This window comes from Molossus molossus, unplaced genomic scaffold (genome assembly GCF_014108415.1).
Source record: "Molossus molossus isolate mMolMol1 unplaced genomic scaffold, mMolMol1.p scaffold_m16_p_8, whole genome shotgun sequence".
In the NCBI taxonomy this organism is placed as follows: Eukaryota; Metazoa; Chordata; class Mammalia; order Chiroptera; family Molossidae; genus Molossus; species Molossus molossus.
In genome coordinates, this window is record NW_023425402.1 from 15,151,382 (window position 1) to 15,175,444 (window position 24,063).

A 24,063-nucleotide genomic window follows, 5' to 3' on the forward strand; every position below is an offset into this window, starting at 1 on the left:
CCCCGACACTGCCGCGGCCGCCGCAGGAGCCCGGAGCTCGAGCCGCCCAGCGACTCCCCCTCCCCCTCCCCCAGCCCCGCCCCGCCCCAACCCGGGGCTCCAAGCCGGAGCCGAGTCTGCGCCTGGGGGTGAGTACGCGACCCTTCCTCAGCCCCCCCCCTCTTCTTTGAGGATCCCACCACCACCCAAAGAAAAACCCCAGACTCAGCTGCGCGTCCCCTCCCTTCTACCTCCTGCGGGACTGAGAGGTGCCCGGGCCCGCGGGACCTACTGGTGCCGCGCGTTGCCCCCAACCCCACACCATCTTGAGCCAAATGTTAGTCCTCCGACCCCTGCCAGCGGTCCAGATGTGCACCACCTTCTGTCCCCACCCCTCCGGAGATCCCGAGGGGTGGGACCCCCGCCACCCTAGAGCCACTCCTCGTCCTCCTGCCCGGTCCAGGTGCGCCTTCCCTCCGCGGCCCTCCAGGGTTCCAGCTGCGCCCGGTCAACCCACCGCCGCTGTGGGGAACCTGCCGCCCCCGCCCCGAGTTTTGGATTCCAGGGTCGCCAAGTCTGATGGCCTCGGTTTCTTTTATATTTTCTCCTGCTCTCGGGGCCGAGTACCTCCGAAGCTGATCCCGGGGCAGGGGTTCGAGCTCGGGGAAGGGCAGGTTTCGCGGGTGCTGGCACGAGGCCGGCCGCTGCCCCCAGCCGGTCTAGGGACCGGTCGGCAGGCTGGGGAGGCGGCTAGCCCCAGGAGCGTGTCCTCTCCTTGCGCCCCACACACAGTGCAGTTCATTCATGAGCCGCCCGGGCCTGCGTTGGAGGATACGGTGGGGAAAGGATTTCGCGCGGAACTGGGAGTGGGGCAAAGGCCCAGTTGGGGGGAGGGGGCGCGCTTTGTCCCTCCTGGCCTTCTTGCCCACCTAGGGAGGACGGTCTCAAAGCTTTGGCGCCTTGTGTCCCAGAAGAGAAGGACGCTTGGGAAGTGGAAAGGAGAGGTCAGAGGGGCCGACTGCCCTTGGGGCTCTGTGCTGCCACCTGCCTGGGTCCCCTGGGCGGAGGTCTGGCTGCTGAGCACTACACTTCCCGGGGGGAGAAGGGGGGGGCTGGGGTTCTCTGCCCAATACCACAATCTAGCCTCACCCTAGGTCTGCAGCAGCCTAGGAAGAATGAGGCTGTGCCCAGCCTCTCCTCCTGAGGAGGGCCCCCAGCCCTGCCTCCCAGGCACTTGTGAGTAGGGGAGTGGGAGTGTCGTCAAGGCTTCCAGTGGTGGTGTGCTGGCAGCGTGACTGTCCTCCATGGCACCAGAGGGTCCAAGCCCTGGCATGCCCCAGGTGGCACATGCTGAGGCCTGCTGTTGGCTCACCCAACTCAGTCTTGGCCCATGGGTGGGTGGGTGGGGATGTGGCAAGGCAAAAGGCAGGTGGTGGATAGGTAAGAGCCCCCTTTTGGACATCCTACAAGTTCCCTCCAATTATAACAGTCTTGGAGACCTCAGTTGAAATTCCAGCTCTGCTAATGTTTAGCTGTGTGACCTTGACAAGTTACCTAACTTGTCTGAACCTCAGTTTCAATTAAAAAGTTTACTATCACTTCCTTTCAAGATTTATCATGGGGATCAAAGTAGACAACACAGGTAGAACCTGGCACTCTGCCTGGTAGTTGATCAATAATGGGTTCTCTTCTCTGAACTTCTGACCCATTCTAGCATAGCATCATCCTTCTGGGCTCCCACCTCCCAGCCTGCTACTGATGGTGCAGGTATGATTGAAGAGTTTGGGGACATCCCCTGCCTCTCAGTGGCAGAGACCTGAATGCAGTATAAGCCCTTAGGTTGAAACAAGAAACCCACCCTGACTGAGGGAGGGGCTTTATCATACTAAATTATATTTTCTTTTATTTTGATTTTTAACAGTTTTTCTTCATACCTTATTAATAACAATAGCTAATTTTTTAGAACCCATTATGTACCTTGAACTGTATTAAGAGCTCTACATAAGTCCTCTTGTTTAATCCTCAAAACAACCACATGGCTGAATTATTATCCCAATTTACAAATAAAGGAACTGAGGCCCAGCATGGTGAAGTAATTTGCCCAGGTCAAGCCATATCTGTCTCATCCTAGGGGCTGTGCTCTTACCCACCATGCTCTGTGACTTATTCGCTACACCTGTCTCAGAACCTAAAATCAGAAACCCAAGGCCTGAATGGAGGTTCTGGGAGCTACAAGCAAGAGGGAAGGCAAACAGGTAGAAAATAGGGTGTGGCATTTCTCCAGAGTGGTAGCTGGTAGCCCACACCTCCCTGGTGGAAGTGACTCCTCTGTTGGCTCAGGCAGCAAAGTGCAGTGGTTAGGAGCATAGACTTCAACCAGGTTGGGTAGGTTCATATCTGGATGTACCACAGACTGGCAGTGTGACACTGGGCAAGTTATGTACCCTCTCTGTACCTCACAGTCCTAGAGTTGTGATGCAGAGTAAATGAGTTAATATTTGTAAAGCACTTAGAACAGTGCCTGGCACAGAACAAGAGTTAAAGAAGTACTTGATAAATGCATTCTTTTCCTACTAGCTTTATCTTCATTTGTGGATACATTTTTGCCCATCCCTCTGAGGTTGGTAGGAGCAGAGAGAGGATATTAATTCTGTTACAGATTAGAAGACTGGAACCCAGGTTACATAGTAACAGAGCTAGCCTCCATCTTCATATCCTTCCCTTAGACCACATTGCCTGCCTACGATCCCAAGCGCTAAATTAAATCTTCCGAAGTAATTGTAAGAAAAAACTTGTAACTTATAGCTCCCTAACCCCTACCATGCACACACTTCTTAATGGTAAAATAACAACCTTCATTCAGTTAGCTAGAAATAAAATTTTCCATCATTCTCTCTATACACCTCCAGCTAAAAAAGCCTCTGTCAGGCAAGAGAAATTCTGGAATACAGCTGGCTCTGGCAACCCCATGCAGTGGAGGAACTGCCCCCCTCCCCTACTACCTACCCCCCCCCAATTCTGCCTCATTATCTTCCCTCTCAGCTGCTCTCAGTGAGGGAACAGCTGCCCTTGGTGAAACTCAGCCCAGCAACCCCACCCCCACAATTAAGAGCTTGGAGTAACCCGGTCAGCAAGCAGAGCCACCAGCCCTGGCTCCACCCTTGACCTGCCCTGTGACCACCTTTGAGTTGCTTCTCCTCCCTGGGTCCCTGAAAATGGGCATAGTGATCTGACCAAGCCTGCCCTGCTTTCCTCACAGTGTAGGTGGGAAGAGCAGTGTGATTTTGGAGGGAAGGTGCTTTGTGACTGTAAAAAGGGAACCCCAGATGGACATGGTGATTTCAGTTACCAAGCATCTACTGGACTCTCCTCACTCACCCTACTGGGTTCCCTTAATATGGAAGCTCCCAGAATGTGCCACACCATCTTTGCAAGTAGACAGGTTTGGGGAGGGGGTGCTCCAGGGATTTGTACCCATTACATTCTTGGAGTTGGGGAGAGAAACAGGCAAGGAGTGGGAATGGGCTATCTTGATTTCTGGAGTGCATTGGACTTGGAGGTTAAGGGGGACTAATGCATATGCCCCTCAACTACCACAGACCCAAGATACCTATACCTACCTTTAACGTCTCCTGGGACCCCAGAGTTCTGAGCACTTTGTGTTTACACACCCGGGCTCCCAGACAAACCCACATACACACCCCCACTTGAGACCAACACTTACTTTTCTGTGGACTGCCATGCAGTCACCTAGCTCCCCACCACCACCACCACACACGCGCACACACACACAGATAACACACATCAATGTGCATTTACAAACCTAAATACATGCCCACCCTGCACCAGTGTTCTCTAGCCAGAGGACATTCAATGAGCTATACGAAGCTCCGTGGCCTGCAGAGTCTGATTCTAGGCACAGGAGAAAAGTACCGTGGTGGCCTGAAGTGTTCTAGCTTTAGAAAGAAGCTGAACTAGGTTTGCATCCCAGGACCATCATTTTTATTCGTAGTGTGACTTTGGAGTTACTTAACCTTTTTGAGACCCCTGTGCCCTCATCTTAAAATGACAATGACATCTAACTCGGGAGTGTCAAAGATTAAATTAAATCATGTATATATTCTTGAAACAGTGGGCACTTGATAAATGGCACCTTCTACAATTACTAAACAGAGGGTTGTTTGTTGTTGTTTTGTTTTTAAGACAAGTTAGACTGGAAAGGAAGAGGGAGGCATTACACACAGGGCAGTTACTACCTTTGCCTTCCTAACGCTTTTCAGAGACTCCCTGGGACCAAGTGGAACACAAACAACCCCAGCTTCCCCGGTGATCTAAGAGCTGGTGCCCCTTGCCCTGCAGTTGAAGTGTAGGGGTATAGGGGGCAGGGATTGGTGAGCTGGAAAAACTCTGAGTCATCCCAGGGGGTTGGGGGGCACTTGCTCCCAGAGTTGCAGTCATCGATTCTGGGTTTGTTGTTCTCTTTGTCTGCTTTCCTTTCTTCCCTGGAGACACTCCCCCTCCAAAGGCAGAACTTTAGTGTTGTCAGCAGAAGGGGCCCCCAGGGGCCCTCCAGTAAAATGGGGGTGGGGCAGTGATGCCATGGCCACACTTCTCTGCCCTGGGAACTCCCCAGAGCCCTGCTTCACCCAGTCCCCAGGCACTTCCAGAACCTAGGCATCTGGGCTGCCTGTCCCTTCCGTCCTCCTCCGCACCCCCGTCTACCTGGACCCTTGGACTACCCAGGGCTGAACAGCCCGGCAGTGGCAGGGAACCAGACTGGAGGGCTGTACCCTGGCCACAGGGGTTTGGGCAAGCTAAGAGGCCCCCGCCCACTCTCTCTTCCTTTGCCAATGGAAAAGCTTGCTGGAGGTACGGCATTCCCAGCCTGCCCTGCTCCTGCCTCTGGAGCAGGGCACTCTGGGAGTCGTAGTTCTCAGAGCACTCAGGTGACTCCTGGAGTCGGAGTGCAGGAAGGTATAGCTGCTGCCTGGGCAGCGGAAAAGGAATGAGAGCCGTGACTGGGTTAGCAAGTAACGCCAATCCAGAAGTCCTATTTTTAACAGATGTCCCACTCTGACCCTATTCTCAGCCCCTCTACTGTGGAGACAGAGAGGGCAACTCTGAAGCTTGAATATCTTATTTTGAAGTCAGTTATATTGGGATGATGATAAACAGAGTTGAAAACTCCAAGCAAATGAAAACGTGCCATTGTTCTAATAGGGGTAGAAAGAGAAGGTCAGGGTGAGGTAGCTGGCTCCTGACCCATCCTCCTTGGCCTAGAGACCCTTGCTTTTAGCCTTGGACCCTCAGGCCTTGGACCCCTCCCCATCTTCTCCCAGGCCAGCTCTGCCCCTGAGACAGGGAGAGACAGAGAAAGAGACACAGTGTGTTTGGAGAGTATTTGCATGTGTGTACAGAGGTGGTGGGCGTTAGGTGCTAGAGACTCACAAATGACTTCTAGCTTAGAAAAACCAGTCTCCCCAGTCCAGATCTGGGCTGAGTTCCCCAGACCCAGGGTGGGGTCACAGCCTGAGAGCCAATTAAGGTAAATCTATGTGACTCAGCCCTCCCCTTCCCTGGCCCTTATCTCTGAAGGCCAGAGCTTCCACCCACCCAGGCAGCCTGGTGACCTGCCCTCCCGTCCCCCGCCGCACACCCACCTGCCAGAGCTATGGGAGGGATAAGGGCCAAGCCCAGCTGACCACTCTGTCCTCTGCCCAGGAGGACCATGCGGCAGTAGCAGCCATGCTACCCTTCCTGCTGGCCACACTGGGCACCACGGCCCTCAACAACAGCAACCCCAAGGACTACTGCTACAGTGCCCGCATCCGCAGCACCGTCCTGCAGGGCCTGCCCTTTGGAGGCGTCCCCACTGTGCTGGCTCTCGACTTCATGTGCTTCCTTGTGAGTGCCCACATGCCACCCACACCCGTGGCACCCACACTCTCGACATAGCATGTTATACATACTTACAGCTCTAACCACTCTCCCACCTGACCCTGATTCCCCAGGCTTAACTGCAGGAGATATCCCCGTCACACGGCCCAAGCCTAGCCTCTGCCCATTCACCCAGGCCAGGGCCACTCCTAAGACAAGATTCTGGCCCCTCTGCCCCTGCTCTTCTGGCTTGTCCAGTGAGTGAGTGGCCTCTCCCCCTGCCAACCACTCCCTCTTCCCTCAGGCATTGCTGTTCTTGTTCTCCATCCTCCGGAAGGTAGCCTGGGACTATGGGCGGCTGGCCTTGGTGACAGATGCAGACAGGTAAAGCTTTGGGACTCCTCCCCACCCCTATACATGCATACACCTTGTTCCACACTCTCAGGTATAGGAAGAGCCAGCTCTCTGTCATCCCCCTCTGTTGGGGGGATAAAGAGGGACCAGTCCCAGAGCAGGCATGGGCAGCATGCAGGCCCCCAGTTGGGCCTTTGTCCCTTGCCAGTCCCCAGGGACCGTCCTCACCCCGCTAATTTTGTCTGTTCTCTGCCCCCAGGCTTCGGCGGCAGGAGAGGGACCGAGTGGAACAGGAATAGTATGTGGGGCACCAGCCCCCTCATCCCCACTGAACCATCTTTCTCTTTTCTTCTCTCCTGCTTCCCTTTTCTTCCTGCCAAGTTACTGGTTTCTCTTTGCAGTTTTCTCCTCTGCAGGCTCATTTTCGGATTAACGCAGGTGGTGTGCTTTGCAGAATAGGGGGCTCCCCAACTTGTCTCTGCCTCCCCCCCCCCCCGACCTCTGGCTCTCGGCCTGGGAGGAACCCCTCCCTGTGCACCCAGCCTTCATGCCAGGGTTGGCTGGAGTGGAAGGGCCATTCTCCCAGAAATTCACAGTATACTTACCCTGTTGGTCACAGAGACAAGATTGGGTGTCACCAGTGGCTTCTCTAACATTTAGTTCTTCGTGTTCCAGGGTTCCCTGCTCACTTCTTCTGGAGGCGTGGGAGGGAGGCTGCCCGAGGAGCCCTGAGTCTGGCCCTTTGTGTCATCACGGCCTCTATCTGTAGGACTGGTGTTGGAATTTCAGCAGCTGCTGGGGTCAGGAAAGAGGGTGGATCAGGACCCACCTGGGAGACATCCCCCAGCCCCTTATCCCCACCATTCTGGGGCTCTCTGAATCCACCCTTTCCTTCCCATTGCCCTGTGCATGGCCCTGTGTGCTCTGTCAGCTCCACAACTGCAGGGCTGGTTCACATTCCTACTTCAACCCCCAGGGGGCGATGATGAGGACACCCTCCTTCCTTCCCCCTCGGCCCCCTGAGGGAAGAGGTAGAATTAAAGAAGGCAGAAAGAGGGTAGTTATTTCTTCCTGCTTCAGCCACTGCGCTTCCTGTGCCTTGTCTCACCCCTGGAACTCTGGAAGGGAGCCACCCACTTCACCCATGCTCTCCATGGGCTCAGACTCACCGGCTCTCTCATTTCTCATCTCCTCACCCCTAGTGTGGCCTCAGCTATGCACGGGGACAGTCATGACCGGTATGAGCGTCTCACGTCTGTCTCCAGCTCCGTCGACTTTGACCAAAGAGACAATGTGAGTGCACTCCCCGGACTCCCGAGCCACCCCCTCGTCCTCTGAGGCAGGTGGGCTTCCAGTGACCAGTCAGGGACCTGTGGAGTGTAGCCTTCTCCCAAGGTCCGTGCTGCTCTGAGAGCCACGGGGTAACCAGCCCGGCCCAGAACTCCTGGCTGTGTCCTCCACATCAGCCTCCAAACTGGCACTAGCCTACTCCACGATTTCAAACTTGTTCCACAGGAGAGTTCTGTGCTCGCCTCTGCGGATTAATTCTAAGGACCCCTTTTTCCTTAGACATGGTCTTAGAAGTAATAATGAGCTGTTCATGCCGCCCAGCAGAACATACAGAATCCATTGTGTTGCTCAGAGGTTGCAGGCGGGCAGCCCCTGGCTGGGTGGGTGGGGCCAGTTGACCGGCTTGTGGATTGGAGCTGAGAGGCCACTAGTGGCCCCTGAAGACAAGGATTGTACTTGGTGATACACAGCAGTCCCCAGACCCCCTTTCGTGTCAGACCCAACACTGGCGTTACCTGCCTGGCTCCCTATCATTCTGCCAGGGTGGGAGTCCTGGTCAGAACTCCAATCTTCAGACCCTAGGGTGGTCCTGGTCAGTCCAGCTTAGGCTGGGGGCCCCAGGGCAGCTGCAGAGATAGCTGTAGCAGGAGTCGGTCAGCTTCCTGAACTGGACTCATGCTGGTAAGTGACTAAGCAAAGGTGTCACCCACGCCGGCCAGAGGCGTCCCGATGCTCCCCGACAGGCAACAGGGAGCACAGTCCTGCATCTTGGCCAGGGGGTCCCTCTCTGCCCCGTCCTGTGTTGAGCCTGGACCTTTTCCTGGTAGGAAGGTGGGGAAGGGTTGTCCCTGCCCAGCCCTCCCCCACATCCCCTGCTCTGAGTGTGGTCTCTGCCTGAAGGCAGGCCTGGAGACGGGTGGGAGACAGCAGCTCAGCGGCTGGGGTTTCTTTCGGGCCCCTGAGGTGTGCGGCAGGTCAGTGGCAGGATCTTAGGCAGCGTGGCCGGCCCTCTGCTTTTGGCAGCCATGTTGCAAACTCTTAGTAGCTACAGGTCTGGAGGTCGCCCCTATTCCTAGAACCCCGAGTCCCACCCATTCCTACCCTGGCCCACACAGCTGCAGGGCTTGCTGGGGCTCCACTGCCCTGCTGGGATGTGAGGGATCCATAGCTCTGGGCGCGAGAGGACACAAGTAGCCCACCTTGGCCTTGGTCCTTCTCTTCTTCGAAGGCTACACCTTCCCTCTCTCCCCCTGGGGCGAGCTAGTTTCTTTGGGGGGTTGTGGAAGCTGCCCCCTGGTGAGCGGGACTTGCGGGGAGGGGAGGCTCAGGGAGGCCGGATGGGCTGCAGCTGATAGCCCTCTGTCCCCCCAGGGTTTCTGTTCCTGGCTGACAGCCATCTTCAGGATAAAGTAAGTGAATGGTCTTCAGGCTGTAAAGAAAGAAACAGAGAAAAACTTCAGAACCTGTCATCTCCCCCCAAAATCCAGAGACCAGAAGCTTTGAGGGCCTTAGCGCTCCTAGCCAGCCCGGCACCCTCCTCCCTACTGCAGAGGCCACGCCCTGGGGTCTTGGCTTCTGCTGTCCCCCGAGCTAGCCTCACTTGACCCCTCCGTGGTCTCCTGCGAGCCCCCTGCCGGGGAGGCCCCACTCCGCCCACAGCTCTCCCTGCCCCTGTGGGTGGGGCAGCAGGCAGGCTGGGAGCAGCCAGCCAGCAGCAGGCAGGAGCCAGTATCCAGCAGGCAGAAGGCAGACCGAGCTGAGTGCGGCAGGCAGGCAGTGAGCGCTGAGAGAGGCAGGAAGCCGGACAGGTCAGCACCGCCACCACCCACAGCCCCCAGGCCCTCCCCCAGTGTCCCTGTACTGTGTTGCACCGGCACCCAAAAGGTGCTGTAGATCCCGCGCCCCATCCAACCTCCTGCTCTTCTTCCTGTCACCATCCTCCTCCTTTTGCCTCATCCTCCCTCTTCCCCTCTTTCTCTTTTCCTTTCCCCTTCCTCCCCATTCTTCATTTCTCATCTTTGTCTCTGCAGTCTTCCTTCTGATTGGACTCCTCCCTCCCTCCCCACTTCCTAGCTTTCTTTCTTCCTGTTCCCCTCAGTTATTCTTCTCCTCTCTATTCTTCCCCCTTTCTCCCCTTCTCCCTTCATCCCTGTTTTTCTCCTTCCCCTTCCCAGAAAATAGGGGACTCAGACCCCATTTCAAGCCCACACTGCTGCCAGATTGGCAGGGGCTCTGGGGTGGGGGTGGGGGCAAGGGCAGGCACACCGTGGCCCCCTGCGGCCCTGGTCCTCACCTGACTCCTCTGTCTGGCTGCATCAGGGACGATGAGATCCGGGACAAGTGTGGGGGCGACGCTGTGCACTACCTGTCCTTCCAGAGGCACATCATCGGGCTGCTGGTTGCCGTGGGCGTCCTCTCCGTAGGCATCGTGCTGCCTGTCAACTTCTCAGGGGACCTGCTGGGTCAGCGAGGGCCAGGGTGGGTGGGGCGGGGAGAGAGGGGGACAGGCCCTGACCCCACCATCGTCCTCTCCCTTTCCCACCCCCAGAGAACAATGCCTACAGCTTCGGGAGAACCACCATTGCCAACTTGAAATCAGGGTAAGTTTGAGAGGCTGGGCAGCGAGGCCAGGGTCTGTGTCAGCGTCTGAGCCCAATGAGGGAGGAAAGGGGGCGTGTTTGGGGGACAGATGGCTGGGGTTGAGGCTGTGGGGCGCTGAGGGCTGGAGCTGGAAGCAGAAGAGGTAGACCCTACTGTGGGTTGCCAGGAATGACCAGATACAGAGGAGGAGGGTGCAGCCTCAGGCGGGCTGGCGAGGCTGCCTGGGGGCAGGAGGAGAGGGCAGTGTAGCCAGGGGCGGGGCATGAAGAGATCACCTCCGGGACATTTCAGTTGGAATGGAACAGTCTTGGGGTCTGGAGGATGTGGAGTGGGGGGCCCACCGTAGTGGCAGTAGGGGGCCCTATACCAGGTTTTAATGTACATGAAGAGCTTGGGGGAGGTCTGAGTGTGTTTCTAGCCTCTGTGGCTTGCATACCCTCTGCTCCGCCCAGGAACAACCTGCTATGGCTGCACACCTCCTTCGCCTTCCTGTACCTGCTGCTCACCGTCTACAGCATGCGCAGGCACACGTCCAAGATGCGCTACAAGGAGGATGACCTGGTGAGTGAGCAGAGCCCGGGTCCACCCGTGCCCAGCCTCTTCCCTTCCCCACAGGCCTCTCGCCTCCGCTCTGAGCTGGGTCAGTCCCAGAGTTAGGCTAGCCAGGTGGGACCCCTGGTTCAGCAGCTCCGGAGCCCCCTCCTGTACGTTAGTTACCTCCCCAAGCCTTGGTTTCCTCTTCTGAACAATGAAGTGACAGCAGCATCCCCCGACTGGCGGGGAGGGAGGTGAGGTGAGGCATGGAAGGCACCCTGTGCCCTGCCTGGCACTCGGGAAATAGCTGCGGTGGATAACGTGGTAGTCAGGTGCCCTCCCCTTCTACACTATTCACTAAAGTAGTGACCGCCCACACCCCATGCCAGCTGGGTCTTCACGGCCTGGGGATCCGAGACTGGTACCCCACTCCTCTCACCCCCCACCCCTCAAGGAGCAAGGAGCCAGATGGCTTTTTCATTATGCTCACTGCCTGATTTCTATTAGCAATTCATCGAGACTCTCCCACCCTAGTCAGCTCCTCTCTGCTCCCCAGTTCCCCACCTCCTCCCTGCATATTCCGGTCCCTCTCACCTGCCTCTCACTCCAGGTCAAGAGGACTCTCTTCATCAATGGAATCTCCAAATATGCAGAGTCAGAAAAGATCAAGAAGCATTTTGAGTGAGTAGCTCTTCCTACGCCCTGCCCCTGGCCCTGCAGACCTGTCTTTGCCGCTCAACCCCCAGGACCCCCCGCATGCGCCTCTCACCCGCCTCACCCAGAGGTCAGCCGCAGTGGGTGTGGAGGTGAAACCAAGAATTCTCTGGCACTGGGCGGTCTAGCACTTGGGCTGGGTGGTAGGCACCCCTAGGAATACAAGAGAAATACTTGAAATACTTGAGAAGTGAGTCCAGTCGGCCCCACACAATCCTCTCCCCTTCTCCATCTTGAACTGGGTCATGTGCTGCTGCCCGAGGGTCCACAGCTTCTTCACAGTCATGTGACCGTCTGGCGTGTGTATGTAGACTGGGGGGAGGAGCTTCTGGACTTTCGGTGGATCATCGAGGAGCCCGGGACTACCTGGGCTGTGTTCTCTGAAGCTCTTGTCAACTCTAGCAGTCTGTCTGGGCGGCGGGGGAGGTACACCTCCGGGGGCCCGGGTGGCTGGCACAGTCTGTGTACAGGATCGAGGATCCTAGCATGCATTCCTCTGTCCACTTGGCAGACTTTCTCACGTGCTAAGGCATGTCAGTGTGGTGGGTCTTGGGACTATAAAAGTGAGTGAAAGATCGTCGTCGGACTCTCTGGGGTTCACAGGGTGGAGGTCAGCTTTAGGAGCCAGTCCGGGATCTGCTCACAGATTGATCTGAGGTCAGTCTCTGTTCAGAATTAGGAATTGGCCAGTGGTCTTGATGAGGGGCATCGATGGTCAGGGTGAGGATTTTGTGAGCTCTAGACTCCCTGTCTGTTGGCCAGGATCAGAGGTCAGGCACGTTCCGGGTCAGGACAGCGCTGAGAGGCAGTGTGTGGTCAGGGTCAGTCCCATACCTCTGTGTTACAGGAGAATGGTTTGCGATCAGCATTGGTAGATAAACATTCATTCATTCAGCAGGCATGTATTAGTCACTTTCTATACCCCAGCCATACATAAATGAGAAACAGGCCCACCCTCATACAATGTACAGAACTGCGGTCAAAATTAAATCAAACTGGGTCAGAGTGAGAGAACAGTTTGGGGTCCTATCTGGAGTTCAAGCCGTGATCAGCATCAGAGGGCACTCTGGGTCAGGATTAAGGACAGTGCATGCTCAGAATTAGGTGATCTCTTAATATTACTGTCCAGTTGGAATCAGCTGTCGGCTTGTACTGACCAATCCTTGAGTAACAGACATCTTTTGAGCTGCCCTGTGGCTGTACTAGAGGAGGAGGTGGGGAAACAGCAGTAAACAGAAAAGAAAGCCCCTGCCCTCACCTGCGGACAGTCTGGTGGGCTGAGGGGGCCCATAAACTAATGAACTCGTAATAGGCACTGTGCCAAGTGGGTAGGTGCTGAGAAGAAAACCAAAGCAGGAAGAGCAGGCAGAGTAAAGGAGTCAGGAAGGGTGTTCGGATGGGGTGAGCAGGGGACTCTGACAGGGTGACATGTGAGCAGAGACCTGCATGCAGTGAGGGCGTGAACCCCACCAGCCAAGCATCCATTCATTCTGCACACCTTCGTTGTGCACCTACTATGTGCGTCAGACCAGGGAGACCAAGAAGTACCAGACATGGTGGCTGTCCCTGGGGAGCTAGCTCACGGTCCAAGTTGTCTGTTTCAGGTGTCAGGCTTTGGTTCTGTTTAGGGAACAGTATGTGATTAAAATTGGTTGTTAGCCTCCTGGCTGGTGTGGCTGAGTGGATTGAGCATCCTCCCATGGACTGAGAGGTCCTGATTCAATTCCTGGTCAGGGCATATGCCCAGGTTGCAGGCTCGATCCCCAGTAGGGGGCGTGCAGGAGGCAACCGATTGGTGTATCTCTCTCACATCAATGTTTCTATCTCTCCCTTCCTCTCTCTAAAAAATCAATAAAAACATTTTTTAAAAGTTGCTGGTTAGCTTATAAACACGTGTGGGGAGACTGTGGTCCTAATTGGAGTTTTGGGGATTGTTGGAGTGAATATTATGGAATAGCCATTTCATTGATCCAGTCCTTCTGCACATTTATCAAGCACCTACTGTGTGCAAGCTCCTGGCTCAGGCATGGGTAGATGGTGATGCACAAGAGGCAGCCTTGTCCTGGTGCTCCTGGGCTGGTTGGCAGTGTTGGGCAGGGTTTGTGGTCCAGGCCGGGTGTGTCTGGATTGGAGCACTGACCTAGCTGAGTTAGGGAGTATCTTGTGTGCAAAATCAGGGAGCCTGTGTGGTGGGGATTAAGGGATTCGAGATTAGTTGGGGGAGAATGAGGGCTCACCCTGCCACAGAGATGAGGCCCTTCCCAAGAGGAACCCTAACGTGGTTTGACGACAACATTGTCAGGGGAAAGGTCTGGGAAGTACTTTTCAAGAAGCCTGTGCCAGATTTCAGTGTCCAAGTTCTCATGGGTTTGTGTGGTCCATCTTGTTACTTAGAAACGTATCTCATGCATCTTTAGCACATGTGGTCCCTCATAAGTTTTCTTAAAGGGCTCAGCCTAGATTAGGGATTAAGATCAAGGAGCAGTGGGTGATCAGAATGAACTGCTCCTGCACTCAGCCAGCAGGTGTCCCTGAGCCCTGCCAGGTACCAGGTCCTGAGAGTCAGGAATGGTTTTTCTTGGGTCAGAGTTAGAGGGTCATTCTTGGGTCTGGGTTATGGATCAGTTTGGGTCAGGGTAAAAGATCAGTCTCTGCTTAGGGTTAGAGGTCAATCTCAGGTCAGGGTTCAGGTCTTAGGGCCAAGATCATTTTGCGGATTGGGCTGTGGGTTGGTTGGGGTCAGTCCATGGTCAAGGCTAGGTGTTGAACTCTACCCAGATCTTCTAGGAACAGGGTAAAGGGAACAACCCATGAGTAGAAAGTTTCTCTCAACTTAAATTTCATGGCCTTGGACAAGAATTAGACCACAGCCGTGGCTGTCCCAGCATCAGGCAGTGTGCGCTCACATCCTGGGTCATCGGCCCACACTCAGCTCACAGTCCACCCCCCACCCCCACCCCCCGCACACTCTCCACTCAGACAAGCATGAGGAGGACCTTCAAAGTTTCATTCTTGGGGAACTCTCATTTTTGTAGACTAAGAACGAAGGAGCTTGAATTTGGGACGTGTGTCTTGAACGTGATGGGGCCACGCATGAAAGTTGGGGGCAGGTGGGCAGGGTCCGTGCAGAAGATGATGGTGGGCTGTATTTCAGGGAGGCCTACCCCAACTGCACGGTTCTGGAAGCCCGCCCTTGTTACAACGTGGCTCGCCTCATGTTCCTTGATGCAGAGAGGTAATGGGGCCAGGGACTGGGGGTGGGGAGGTGACACCTCAGGGCCCCTTGCCCATTGTGGAGGGTGTCTTGGATGCCACAGAGGGGCTTGGCTCCCCTTCCAGCTGTTTCCCAGGGCATTTGATTTTAATTCAGCCCCTGGAGTACTTATCAGTTCAGCTCTGGAGAGAGAAAGGCCTAGAGGTTAGAGCTAGTTGCAAAAGAAAAGGGGCTCACCACCTCCCCCAGTCTGAGGACAGGCCCTTCTTCAACGACAGTATAAGGAATTAAAGCCAGACGAGAGGAAGAATATCTGGCCTTCGAGGGATGGGTAGGGAGACCCTGTGATGGGGACAAACCCAGGAGCAAGATAGCCCCTGTCCTTGGGGAGTGGACTAGAGGACCCTGAGCTGGGCTCCCTCCCCGGCCTCCCAGCCAGCCGCAGCCAAGCAGTAGGTGACTGGGCACCTGGGTTCCGCAGGAAGAAGGCTGAGCGGGGAAAGCTGTACTTCACAAACCTCCAGAGCAAAGAGAATGTCCCCAGCATGATCAACCCCAAGCCCTGTGGCCACCTCTGCTGCTGTGTGGTGCGAGGCTGTGAGCAGGTATGGGGTGGGCTGGCCAAGGGGCGTGCCTGGCCTGGGCTCGGACCTCAGGGCCCCAAAAGCTGCCCTGGGGAGACAGGTCACAGCAGAGATGGATGCTCCCCATGGTGCGTGTCCTCCAACCCTGGGGACACACCACATAAATAGGCCCTGCACATACACACTCATAGGTAAACAGACTCCCAGACAAGGCCAGGCCTGGGCCAGAGCCGGGGCCAGGAGCAGGGAGCAGCCTCTCTCAGCAACTCTACACCTGTCCCCACAGTCCTTGCTGCCCTAGTCCCACTGTTGGGTTGTCCCCTGTCCCTACAATGACCAAAGTCTCAAACCTTGAGTCAGAAGAGATCACAACAAGGGGACAGTGTTATGCTGTATTTATGGCTCAGTGGCTTTAGGCAAGTTTCTGACCGCTCTGTGCCTCAGTTTCCTCACCTGTGAGATGGGGCTAATTGTACCTGCCTCAGGATTGTGAGAGAAGAGAAAGCAGCTCCTGGCCGGGGGGCAGCCACAGGTCAGGGCTGGCTGGCGCTGTGGGCACTGGCCCAGCTCTGCCCAGAGCCCGCCTCACCCTCCTTGGCAGGTGGAAGCCATCGAGTACTACACAAAGCTGGAGCAGAAGCTGAAGGAGGACTACAAGCGGGAGAAGGAGAAGGTGAACGAGAAGCCTCTTGGCATGGCCTTTGTCACCTTCCACAATGAGACCATCACCGCCATGTGAGCCTCTGCCCGGCTGCCCTCCCCCAGCGCTAGTCCTCCAGTGACCAGCCGGGGCTCCCAGGTCCCTATGCTCATGGCCAGCTGTTGGCAGTGGGGTCCCCAGTGGCTGGGGCCACGGTAACTGGTGTCCATCCCCTCAGTATCCTGAAGGATTTCAACGTGTGTAAATGTCAGGGCTGCACCTGCCGCGGGGAGCCACGCTCCTCGTCCTGCAGCGAGTCCCTGCACATCTCCAACTGGACCGTGTCTTACGCCCCGGACCCCCAGAACATCTATTGGTGAGCAACGGGCAGGCTTCGTGGGGCTTGAGTGGGCTCCAGGGGGTGGAGGGGAGAGGAAGGAGGTCCTAGGTGTCACCGGGGACCAATCGGGCGTCCGGTCCCTGGAGTGACGGCCTCCCCTGCCTTTCCAGGGAGCACCTCTCCATCCGCGGCTTCATCTGGTGGCTGCGCTGCCTGGTCATCAATGTCGTCCTCTTCATCCTCCTCTTCTTCCTCACCACCCCGGCCATCATCATCACCACCATGGACAAGTTCAACGTCACCAAGCCCGTGGAGTACCTCAACGTGAGGCCACGTCCCACCCCACCCCTCCGCTGTGTGTCCCAAGGCAGAAATCAGGCTCCGAATCCCTCCTGGGAATGGGGGGCCGGAATGCCTCCTGCCCAGCCCTGCCCCACCAGGAAGTTCCCTCATGACCTTAGGCCGCAAACCCCTCGCCACCTTCCCCCAGGAGAGGCCACCCTTGCACACACCAGAGAGACACGCAGGGAAGAGAGAGCCCAGGCCCAGTCCTAACTGACCATGTCACCTCGGATAAGTCCCTTCCCCTCATCCCTCCTCCTCCTCAGTGGAAGAATAGAAGCTTCCGACTAGGTCATTGGCTTCCAGACTTAGAGCCTTTTGTTTGTTTGTTTGTTTGTTTTGTTTTTTGTTAATCCTTACCCAAAGATACCTTTTCCATTGGATTTTTTAGAGCCAGTGGAAGAGAGGGAGAGAGGAAGAGGGAGAGAGAGAAACACATGGGATTGGCTGCCTCCCACATGTGCCCCAGGCTAGGGATCGAACCCATAACCCTCCGGTGCACAGACTGGTGCTCTAACCACTGTGCAACACCGGCCAGGGCCAAACTTAAAGCCTGTATCAGAAGGAATCTTACACGAAACCCAGTATGGATAAAGCGAGCTGCACATCTGGTAGCAGTGGGGACACTTCACCTGGCCTCCCCTTACCCCCCGCCACACCTTTCAAAGGAAGGTTGAAAATCACTGAATGAAATAGACCCAGACTGCCTGGGTTCAAATCCCCACCTCACTGCTTACTAGCTGGGTAAGCTGTTGAATCATTTTTTTTTTTTTTGCCTCAGTTTGCTCATCTATAAAATGGAGCAATAGTGTTGTGAGGCATACATGTCAAGTACATGATCAGTGCTTTGCACATAGTACATACTCAGCAAATGCCAATGTTTTGCACCCTGGGGTTGTACATGTGGGCCCGGCCCCCACCCTCAACCCTTGGCCTGCAGGTGTTCTGGACTTCTGACATGGGGCCCAGGGCTCAGTGGGGGACGGGCAAGTAAGCAAAGCAGGTGGACCCACTAGTGCCCTGGCCTGACTCACCTCCACCCCCTGTGTACCACCGCAGAACCCCATCATCACCCAGTTCTTCCCCACCCTGCTGCTGTGGTGCTTCTCGGCCCTGCTCCCCACCATCGTCTACTACTCTGCCTTCTTCGAAGCCCACTGGACACGGTGAGACACCACATAATGGCGCCTCGCTCTGGCCTCCTGGAGGTACACCCTTTGCCTCCTAGGCTCCGTCCTGGAGTCCCAGAGCTGGCAGGGAAGGGATGGTGCTAGCATTCTCACTTGGGCAGCCCCCTCTTCCCAGGGACCCTCCTGGGGAGCAGCCTGGGGGCTGGCCCGCCTGACCTCTGCCCTCTGCCCCTGCCAGCTCCGGGGAGAACAGGACCACCATGCACAAGTGCTACACCTTCCTCATCTTCATGGTGCTGCTCCTGCCCTCGCTGGGACTGAGCAGGTGGGTTCAGGGGAAGGGATGGGGACGGGGTGGGGGAACCAGAGTGGGGAGAGGGAGCAGCTCAGGCTCCCACCTCCCCTACCAAGCCAGGGGGCACATCTAGGGGCATCCTCAGAGGCTCCTGGCTGGGACCCCCATCCCTGCTCCAGTCCCCCAGCACACCTCTCTCCTCTGCAGCCTGGACCTCTTCTTCCGCTGGCTCTTTGACAAGAAATTCTTGGCTGAGGCAACCGTTCGGTTTGAGTGAGTGACCGGGGCCCCCAGGGAAGAAGATTGGATGGAGGGGTGGGTACGCCTGAGAGACACCTCCTTACCCATGGAAGGGTACAGTAAACCTCCCTACCCCTGTGGCTGGGAGGAGGAGGGGCTTACATCACAGGCTGCCAGGATCTTCCCAGAGGACTCACCGGGTGTCTCGGGTATACCTGGGAGATGTCCCTGGGTTATGTTGGGGCTCACTCCAAGGTCACCCTCAAAGCGTATTTGAGGCCCCTGCTGTGAGGGCTCTGGGCTTGTATTCTGGGATGAACTCTGGGAGTCTAGAGTGTCACTTGGAAGGTTTGGAGAGGCATTTGTAGTGGGATCTTGGTCATGCTGTGGGAGTGACTTGGGGGTTCCTAGAGGTATCCCTGTGGGTCTCTGGAGCCCACACTTTTGAGTATCTGTGGGGGACTCTAGGGCTCACACTTTGAGGTGCGTATGAGGCACAAGTTCTGGGAACACCTCTCAAGCTACAGGCTCCTGTCAGAGGTGTGACTGCAGTTGTTTTGAAGCGCCCTCTCTGGGAGTCCCTGTGAGGACATGGGGGCACGTGTCACGGCTGCTACTGGGTGCACACCCCGGGTCTAGCTCTGGGCCGTCTGTGGTCATCTGGGCTCACACGGGTGTCATGAGCGTCCTGGGCTCAGAAGATCTCTAGGGGAGGGTCCCTGGAGCTTGTGCTCTAGAGGTGACTGATGCCCATACCGAGCGGTCTCTTTGGGTTCAGTTAAAGCCTGGGCGCACACCCTCAGGCATCTCTGAGTGGGTGTCTCATGGGGTTGTCTTTGGAGATCTCCGGCAGTCGTGCCCTGAATGCTGGTGTCCGTAGGGGTCTCAAGTCCTCTCCGTGGGTGTTTATGGGGCACAAGTTCTCAGGGGGCCTCTAGGCTCACATTGTCAGGTCATGTCCACACATGTTGGAGGTGTCTGTTGACACTGGCGTCTACCTCTGGGGCTCATACCCTAGGGGCACTGGGGCACACAGGTGCTTGAGGGCTGAGCTGGAGACGCCTGGCGTTCCCAAGCACGGCAGGGGTGAAGGTGTGGTGCCTGTCGTGCCGGAAGTAGGCTGGCGGCCACCAGGTCCCCCAGAGGTGCAGTGCTGGAGCACCTGGTGCCCGTAGGTGCGTGTTCCTGCCCGACAACGGCGCCTTCTTCGTGAACTACGTCATTGCCTCAGCCTTTATCGGCAACGCCATGGACCTGCTGCGCATCCCAGGCCTGCTCATGTACATGATCCGACTCTGCCTGGCGCGCTCGGCCGCCGAGAGGCGCAACGTGAAGCGGGTAGGGCTGCGGGGCTGCAGCGGCCCGCACAGCGCCCCCTGGTGGGCACGACAGTAACAGCGGCACGTGCTAGGGTGTGGGGCCTATGGGTGCTGGGACAGCCCAGTTCTGTGGCCCTGGGCTATCCCCTTCCCATCTGGGCCTCAGTTTTCCCGTATGTATGTACAGTGATGGGTCGACATAGAAAACCCTGAAGGCCCTGGCCAGTTCTGACAGTCTAGTGTTCTGTGGTGGGAGCTGGGGGAGTTCCAGGTTCCCACACCTAGAGTCCTGGTCCTAATCCCACACAAGGGCTCTGAGCGGCCCGTTCTCTAGCCCACCCCCCTGCCAATCCCTGATCCCTTGAAGGCCCCCCCCCCACAACCCTGGCCCTGTCCACGCTGACCTCCTTCTCAGCCACAGCTCCCTTTCCATCTGCTTTGCCCTGCCCTACCCTGGACACGGGTTCCTTTCCCCCACTGCTTCTGTGCTGGCGCCCTCTCCCTCCCACCTGCCCCTCCAGTCTGCCCCTCCTCTCCCTGAGCCGCCCTCCTGCCCATCTCCCCCCCAGCATCAGGCCTACGAGTTCCAGTTTGGCGCAGCCTACGCCTGGATGATGTGCGTCTTCACGGTGGTCATGACCTACAGTATCACCTGCCCCATCATCGTGCCCTTCGGTAGGCGCCGCCGCGCCGGGACCTGGGCCCTGCTCGGGGGGACCCCGGACTGCACCCTCTCCACTCTAGTAAGGCAGGCCACCCCGAGTGGACAGGGCCCTGGCTGGGAGACCGGCCCCTCGGGCCTCCCACCCGGTCCCTGGCTCAGTCTGGGACCCGGCCTGGGGGGAGGAGGGGAAAAGCCATCTCCACTCAGGCTGGACCCACCTGGTGTGCTGGACCCCTGGGCAGAGTCACCCCAACATGACCATACTCCCCACACCAAGGCTTTCACTCAGCTGGATACACTGGGACACACGTCACATACACGCACACACGTTCACACAGGATCCATGGGCACACTTGTACACACCCTATACACTCAAGAAAGACCTTCAGATTCTAGGGTGGGGTGGGGTCCTTGCCACTCATGGAGAAGCCATTTACATCGCTGAGCTATGAAACATAGGCAAGTCCCTCTTCCTTCTGAAATTCAGCAGTTTCCCTTTGACTATTGCCCTCACTAGTGGCCTCTACTTTCCTAACATCCTAATCCCTTAACCACCCTCCCTGGTTACAGAAGGCTTCGAACTCCCAAACTAACCTCCTTGTCCTCAAAAGCTTCCATTCCCTCAGTCTCCAGGAAAATGGAACTTGCCTCCTAATTTATACTCATCTGTTTAGGAACAGGAGTAGAAAAAAACCAGCATGGATTTTAACAGCATGCTTGTTGAGCCGAATGAGTGGATTTCTAACAGCAGTGTTGCTAGTGAGGGGCTGCAGGATGAGGGGTTGAGGCAGAGGAGGCTGAGGCCTGGTCCTGCTGGGGGCTGGGGGCATCTCCTGTATGGGGCTGAGGCAGGAGAAGGGAGGCCAGCCCTTCAGTGACCTCAGAAAGACCAGGACAACCTGTGACGGACACACAGAAGTCTGGCAGCGCTGGTTCCAAGGTCAGGGCCCATGTGGCTTCCCCCAGGGCTCATGTACATGCTGCTGAAGCACCTGGTAGACAGGTACAACCTCTACTATGCCTACCTGCCGGCCAAGCTGGACAAGAAGATCCACTCGGGGGCTGTGAACCAAGTGGTGGCCGCGCCCATCCTCTGCCTCTTCTGGCTGCTCTTTTTCTCCACCATGCGCACGGGTGAGGGCCTCCCCTCAGGGAGCTGGGGTGGGCCAGAGGGGCCCCTCCCGACCCGACCCAGCAGAGCAGGCCCAGGAAGGTTCACGACGGCAGCCGGGGGGCAGGGGTGCAGCAGGTGGCGTGGGAGAGGCTGCAGCACATGGGGGGAGCTGTATTCAGAAGGTAGCAAACTGGAGTAGTGGGCCCCTGGGAGGGGGAACCAGAGGAGAAACAGCAGCCCCATTTTTGCCCCCCATAACAGGGTTCCTAGCCCCCACATCCATGTTCACATTCGTGGTCCTGGTAATCACCATTGTCATCTGCCTCTGCCACGTCTGCTTTGGACACTTCAAATACCTCAGTGCCCACAACTACAAGGTGTGGGGCAGGGGCGTGGGGGGCTGAGGGCAGCAGCTCAAGGGGGTGAGGGGGGTGGTTGAGAGCTGAGGGCAGGGATGAGGGGTGCCGAAAGGGGTGGGGTCATGATTGCAGCTGAGGGAAAGGTCACTGTCCCCAATCCCTGACTCCTTCTGGGCCCCTCAAGATTGAGCACACAGAGACAGATGCCGTGGGTTCCAGAAGCAATGGCCAGCCCCCCACTGCTACCACTGTCCCCAAATCTGCGGTAAGTGCTCTACTCCATAGCCAAGGGTGGGGAGGGGTCTTCAATATAGCCTCCAGGTGGCTGTCCCATCATCCTCCCGAAAGGGAAGCTGAGTCCAGACCCAACTATTGGGAACGGGCAGGGAGAGACCTGGCTTCACTGGAGCTGCCTGCCTTCCAGTGGGCACTGCCCTTCCCCTGTAGGCCCTGTGACTCCCCATCACCCTCCCCACAAGGGGCCGCTGTCCACCCTCATGCCTCACTGCTTTCCCCCTTCAGAAATACATCGCTCAGGTGCTGCAGGACTCAGAGGTGGACGGGGATGGGGATGGGGGTCCTGGAAGCTCGGGGGATGAGCCCCCGTCATCCTCGTCCCAAGATGAGGAGCTGCTGATGCCCCCTGATGGCCTCACGGACACAGACTTCCAATCTTGCGAGGACAGCCTCATAGAGAATGAGATTCACCAGTAAGGGCAGGGAGGGGCCCTGGAGGCCACGCCCTGCCCCGCCCCTCCCACCCCTCACGGACACTAAAAAAAGACAAAACGCTAATAATTTATTAGATCTAAAGCCCCCTCCTCCCCCATCCCCTGCTTTCATTAAGGTATTTAAACCTGGGGGTTTTGCTGCTCTCCCCCACCACAGAGAGGGGAGGGAGCCCCCTAACCTCAGTGAGGAGAGCCCCGAGCCGGCCCCGGGGCAGAGGGGTGTGGACACAGTTCCCCCAGATCAGTGCTCCCCCCACCAGGCTAGTAGTGTGGTCAGAAAAGGGTTAATGAGAGCCGAGTTGGGTACCTGGTACCATGGCTGAAGACATGGGGGGATGTGCAGGTGGATCAGGGCAGCCCCCGGTTCTGCCCCCCCAGTCCCCCTGGGATCTGGCACTCCAGGGAAGTGGAACCTCCAGCCCCTGAGGGTCGCATGAGAGGGGAGGGGATGCTGAGAGGGAGGAAGAGTCAGGCCTGAGCCAGGGGGGTAACCTGGGGTGGGGGGTGGGCATGGCTGACACTGGAAAATGGGTTTTTGCACTGGTTTTTTTTTTTGTTTTTTTTTGTTTTCCTTTAAAATAAAAATGGAAAGAAAAGTTCTGAGACAGGTGTCTGGTTTGTGCTGTTGCCCTGGACACATGGCTGAGGTCCAGCCACCCTTCTGTGGTCTGGGGCACCTGTTTGGAGTCCCCACATGACCCTGGGCTGACTTCTTGTGCTGAGACTTTAGGGGAGGGGCCTGTTGTGTTAATGTCACCCCCTCTCCCTGCATCTGCCAGCTCTGACTCTACCCCTTGTCCCTGAGGACCTTGTGGGGCCTCTCAGGCTGAGGGACAGGGACACAGGCCAGCATTCTAAATCCCTGAGAACCATGCAAAGAAAACTGAAATTTAGAGAAAGACCATGAAAAGCCACAAGCTCTGCACTAGTCCAGGAAAGCTTCCTGGAGGAGGAAGGTCCCAGGACAGCTTCTTCCAGAAGGGGGCTCAGCAGGCTTTTCTGGAGGGGGAGAGGCAAGGAAATCAGGCCACAGTCGTCATCCAAGTTCTGTCATTATTGTCATTGTTACTGCAGTTTACTGAGTGGTGGTTATGTGCCTGGGATCCTGCGAAATGACTGTTACATGCTTTAAACATTTGCTCTGAAAGCGTGCTCGAGTCTGGCGTGGGTTTGTTGTGGGGGTTACGTAACATCAAGTATGTCCAGTGTTCACTCGGCCTAGCACCTGGCACGTGATCAGCACCCAATAAACCAACTATAATTAATACTGTGATGATTAATAGCACCTACAAAGCAGGTGTGGATTTCCTCTTTTGGGGGATGAGGACACAGGCCCAGGGAGGGTTCTGGTATTGCCCAAGGTTACCAACCTGAGAGGAATCTTGAGGTCCAGCGGAATATCTCAGTGAGCTGGCCCCCAGCCCAACTGTTCCTTAACCCCTCAGGAGTGTTCAAGGCTCTCCCCAAAAAGCTCCTTCCCCACCCCCCATCAAATCTTACTCATCCTCTGCGACCCAACTCAAATTCACCTCTAAGAAAGTTCTGTGAGTGCTGTAGCCCACCCTCCAGAAGCCCACAGAGCCACGTGGCCCCTCCCCCACCCACACGAGAGAGTGTACTGTGTGCAGCAGGAGACATGGACGCCGGCTCTGGTTCCGTCCCTAACTCACTGTGCAACCCTGGGAGAGCCACCTCCTCTCTCCACCTGTTTCCTCACAAGTAAAGTCAAGGAGTGTGACCAG

At 56.6% G+C, this 24,063-nt stretch overlaps 1 protein-coding gene across 2 annotated transcripts; it reads left to right on the top strand.

Moving 5' to 3' along the window:
• Window positions 1-11: 11 nt before the first annotated feature.
• TMEM63B (transmembrane protein 63B) lies at window positions 12-22,924 on the top strand. 2 transcript variants are annotated; one of them, XM_036248029.1, is made up of 25 exons: window positions 1,723-1,746; window positions 2,111-2,234; window positions 5,701-5,883; window positions 6,161-6,240; window positions 6,470-6,508; window positions 7,413-7,503; window positions 8,872-8,909; window positions 9,820-9,962; window positions 10,049-10,100; window positions 10,554-10,662; window positions 11,246-11,316; window positions 14,504-14,584; window positions 15,045-15,168; window positions 15,749-15,882; window positions 16,026-16,163; window positions 16,298-16,451; window positions 17,529-17,635; window positions 17,838-17,924; window positions 18,102-18,167; window positions 19,310-19,472; window positions 20,023-20,128; window positions 21,084-21,251; window positions 21,493-21,608; window positions 21,775-21,855; window positions 22,113-22,924. In XM_036248029.1, exons 2-25 carry the CDS (start codon window positions 2,193-2,195, stop codon window positions 22,302-22,304), a joined length of 2,565 nt encoding a protein of 854 aa, XP_036103922.1. In that variant the 5' UTR covers window positions 1,723-1,746; window positions 2,111-2,192; the 3' UTR covers window positions 22,305-22,924. The 2 variants fall into 2 exon arrangements, with proteins under 2 accessions (XP_036103923.1, XP_036103922.1); XM_036248030.1 differs by lacking the exons at window positions 1,723-1,746; window positions 2,111-2,234 and adding an exon at window positions 12-128.
• Window positions 22,925-24,063: the final 1,139 nt, after the last annotated feature.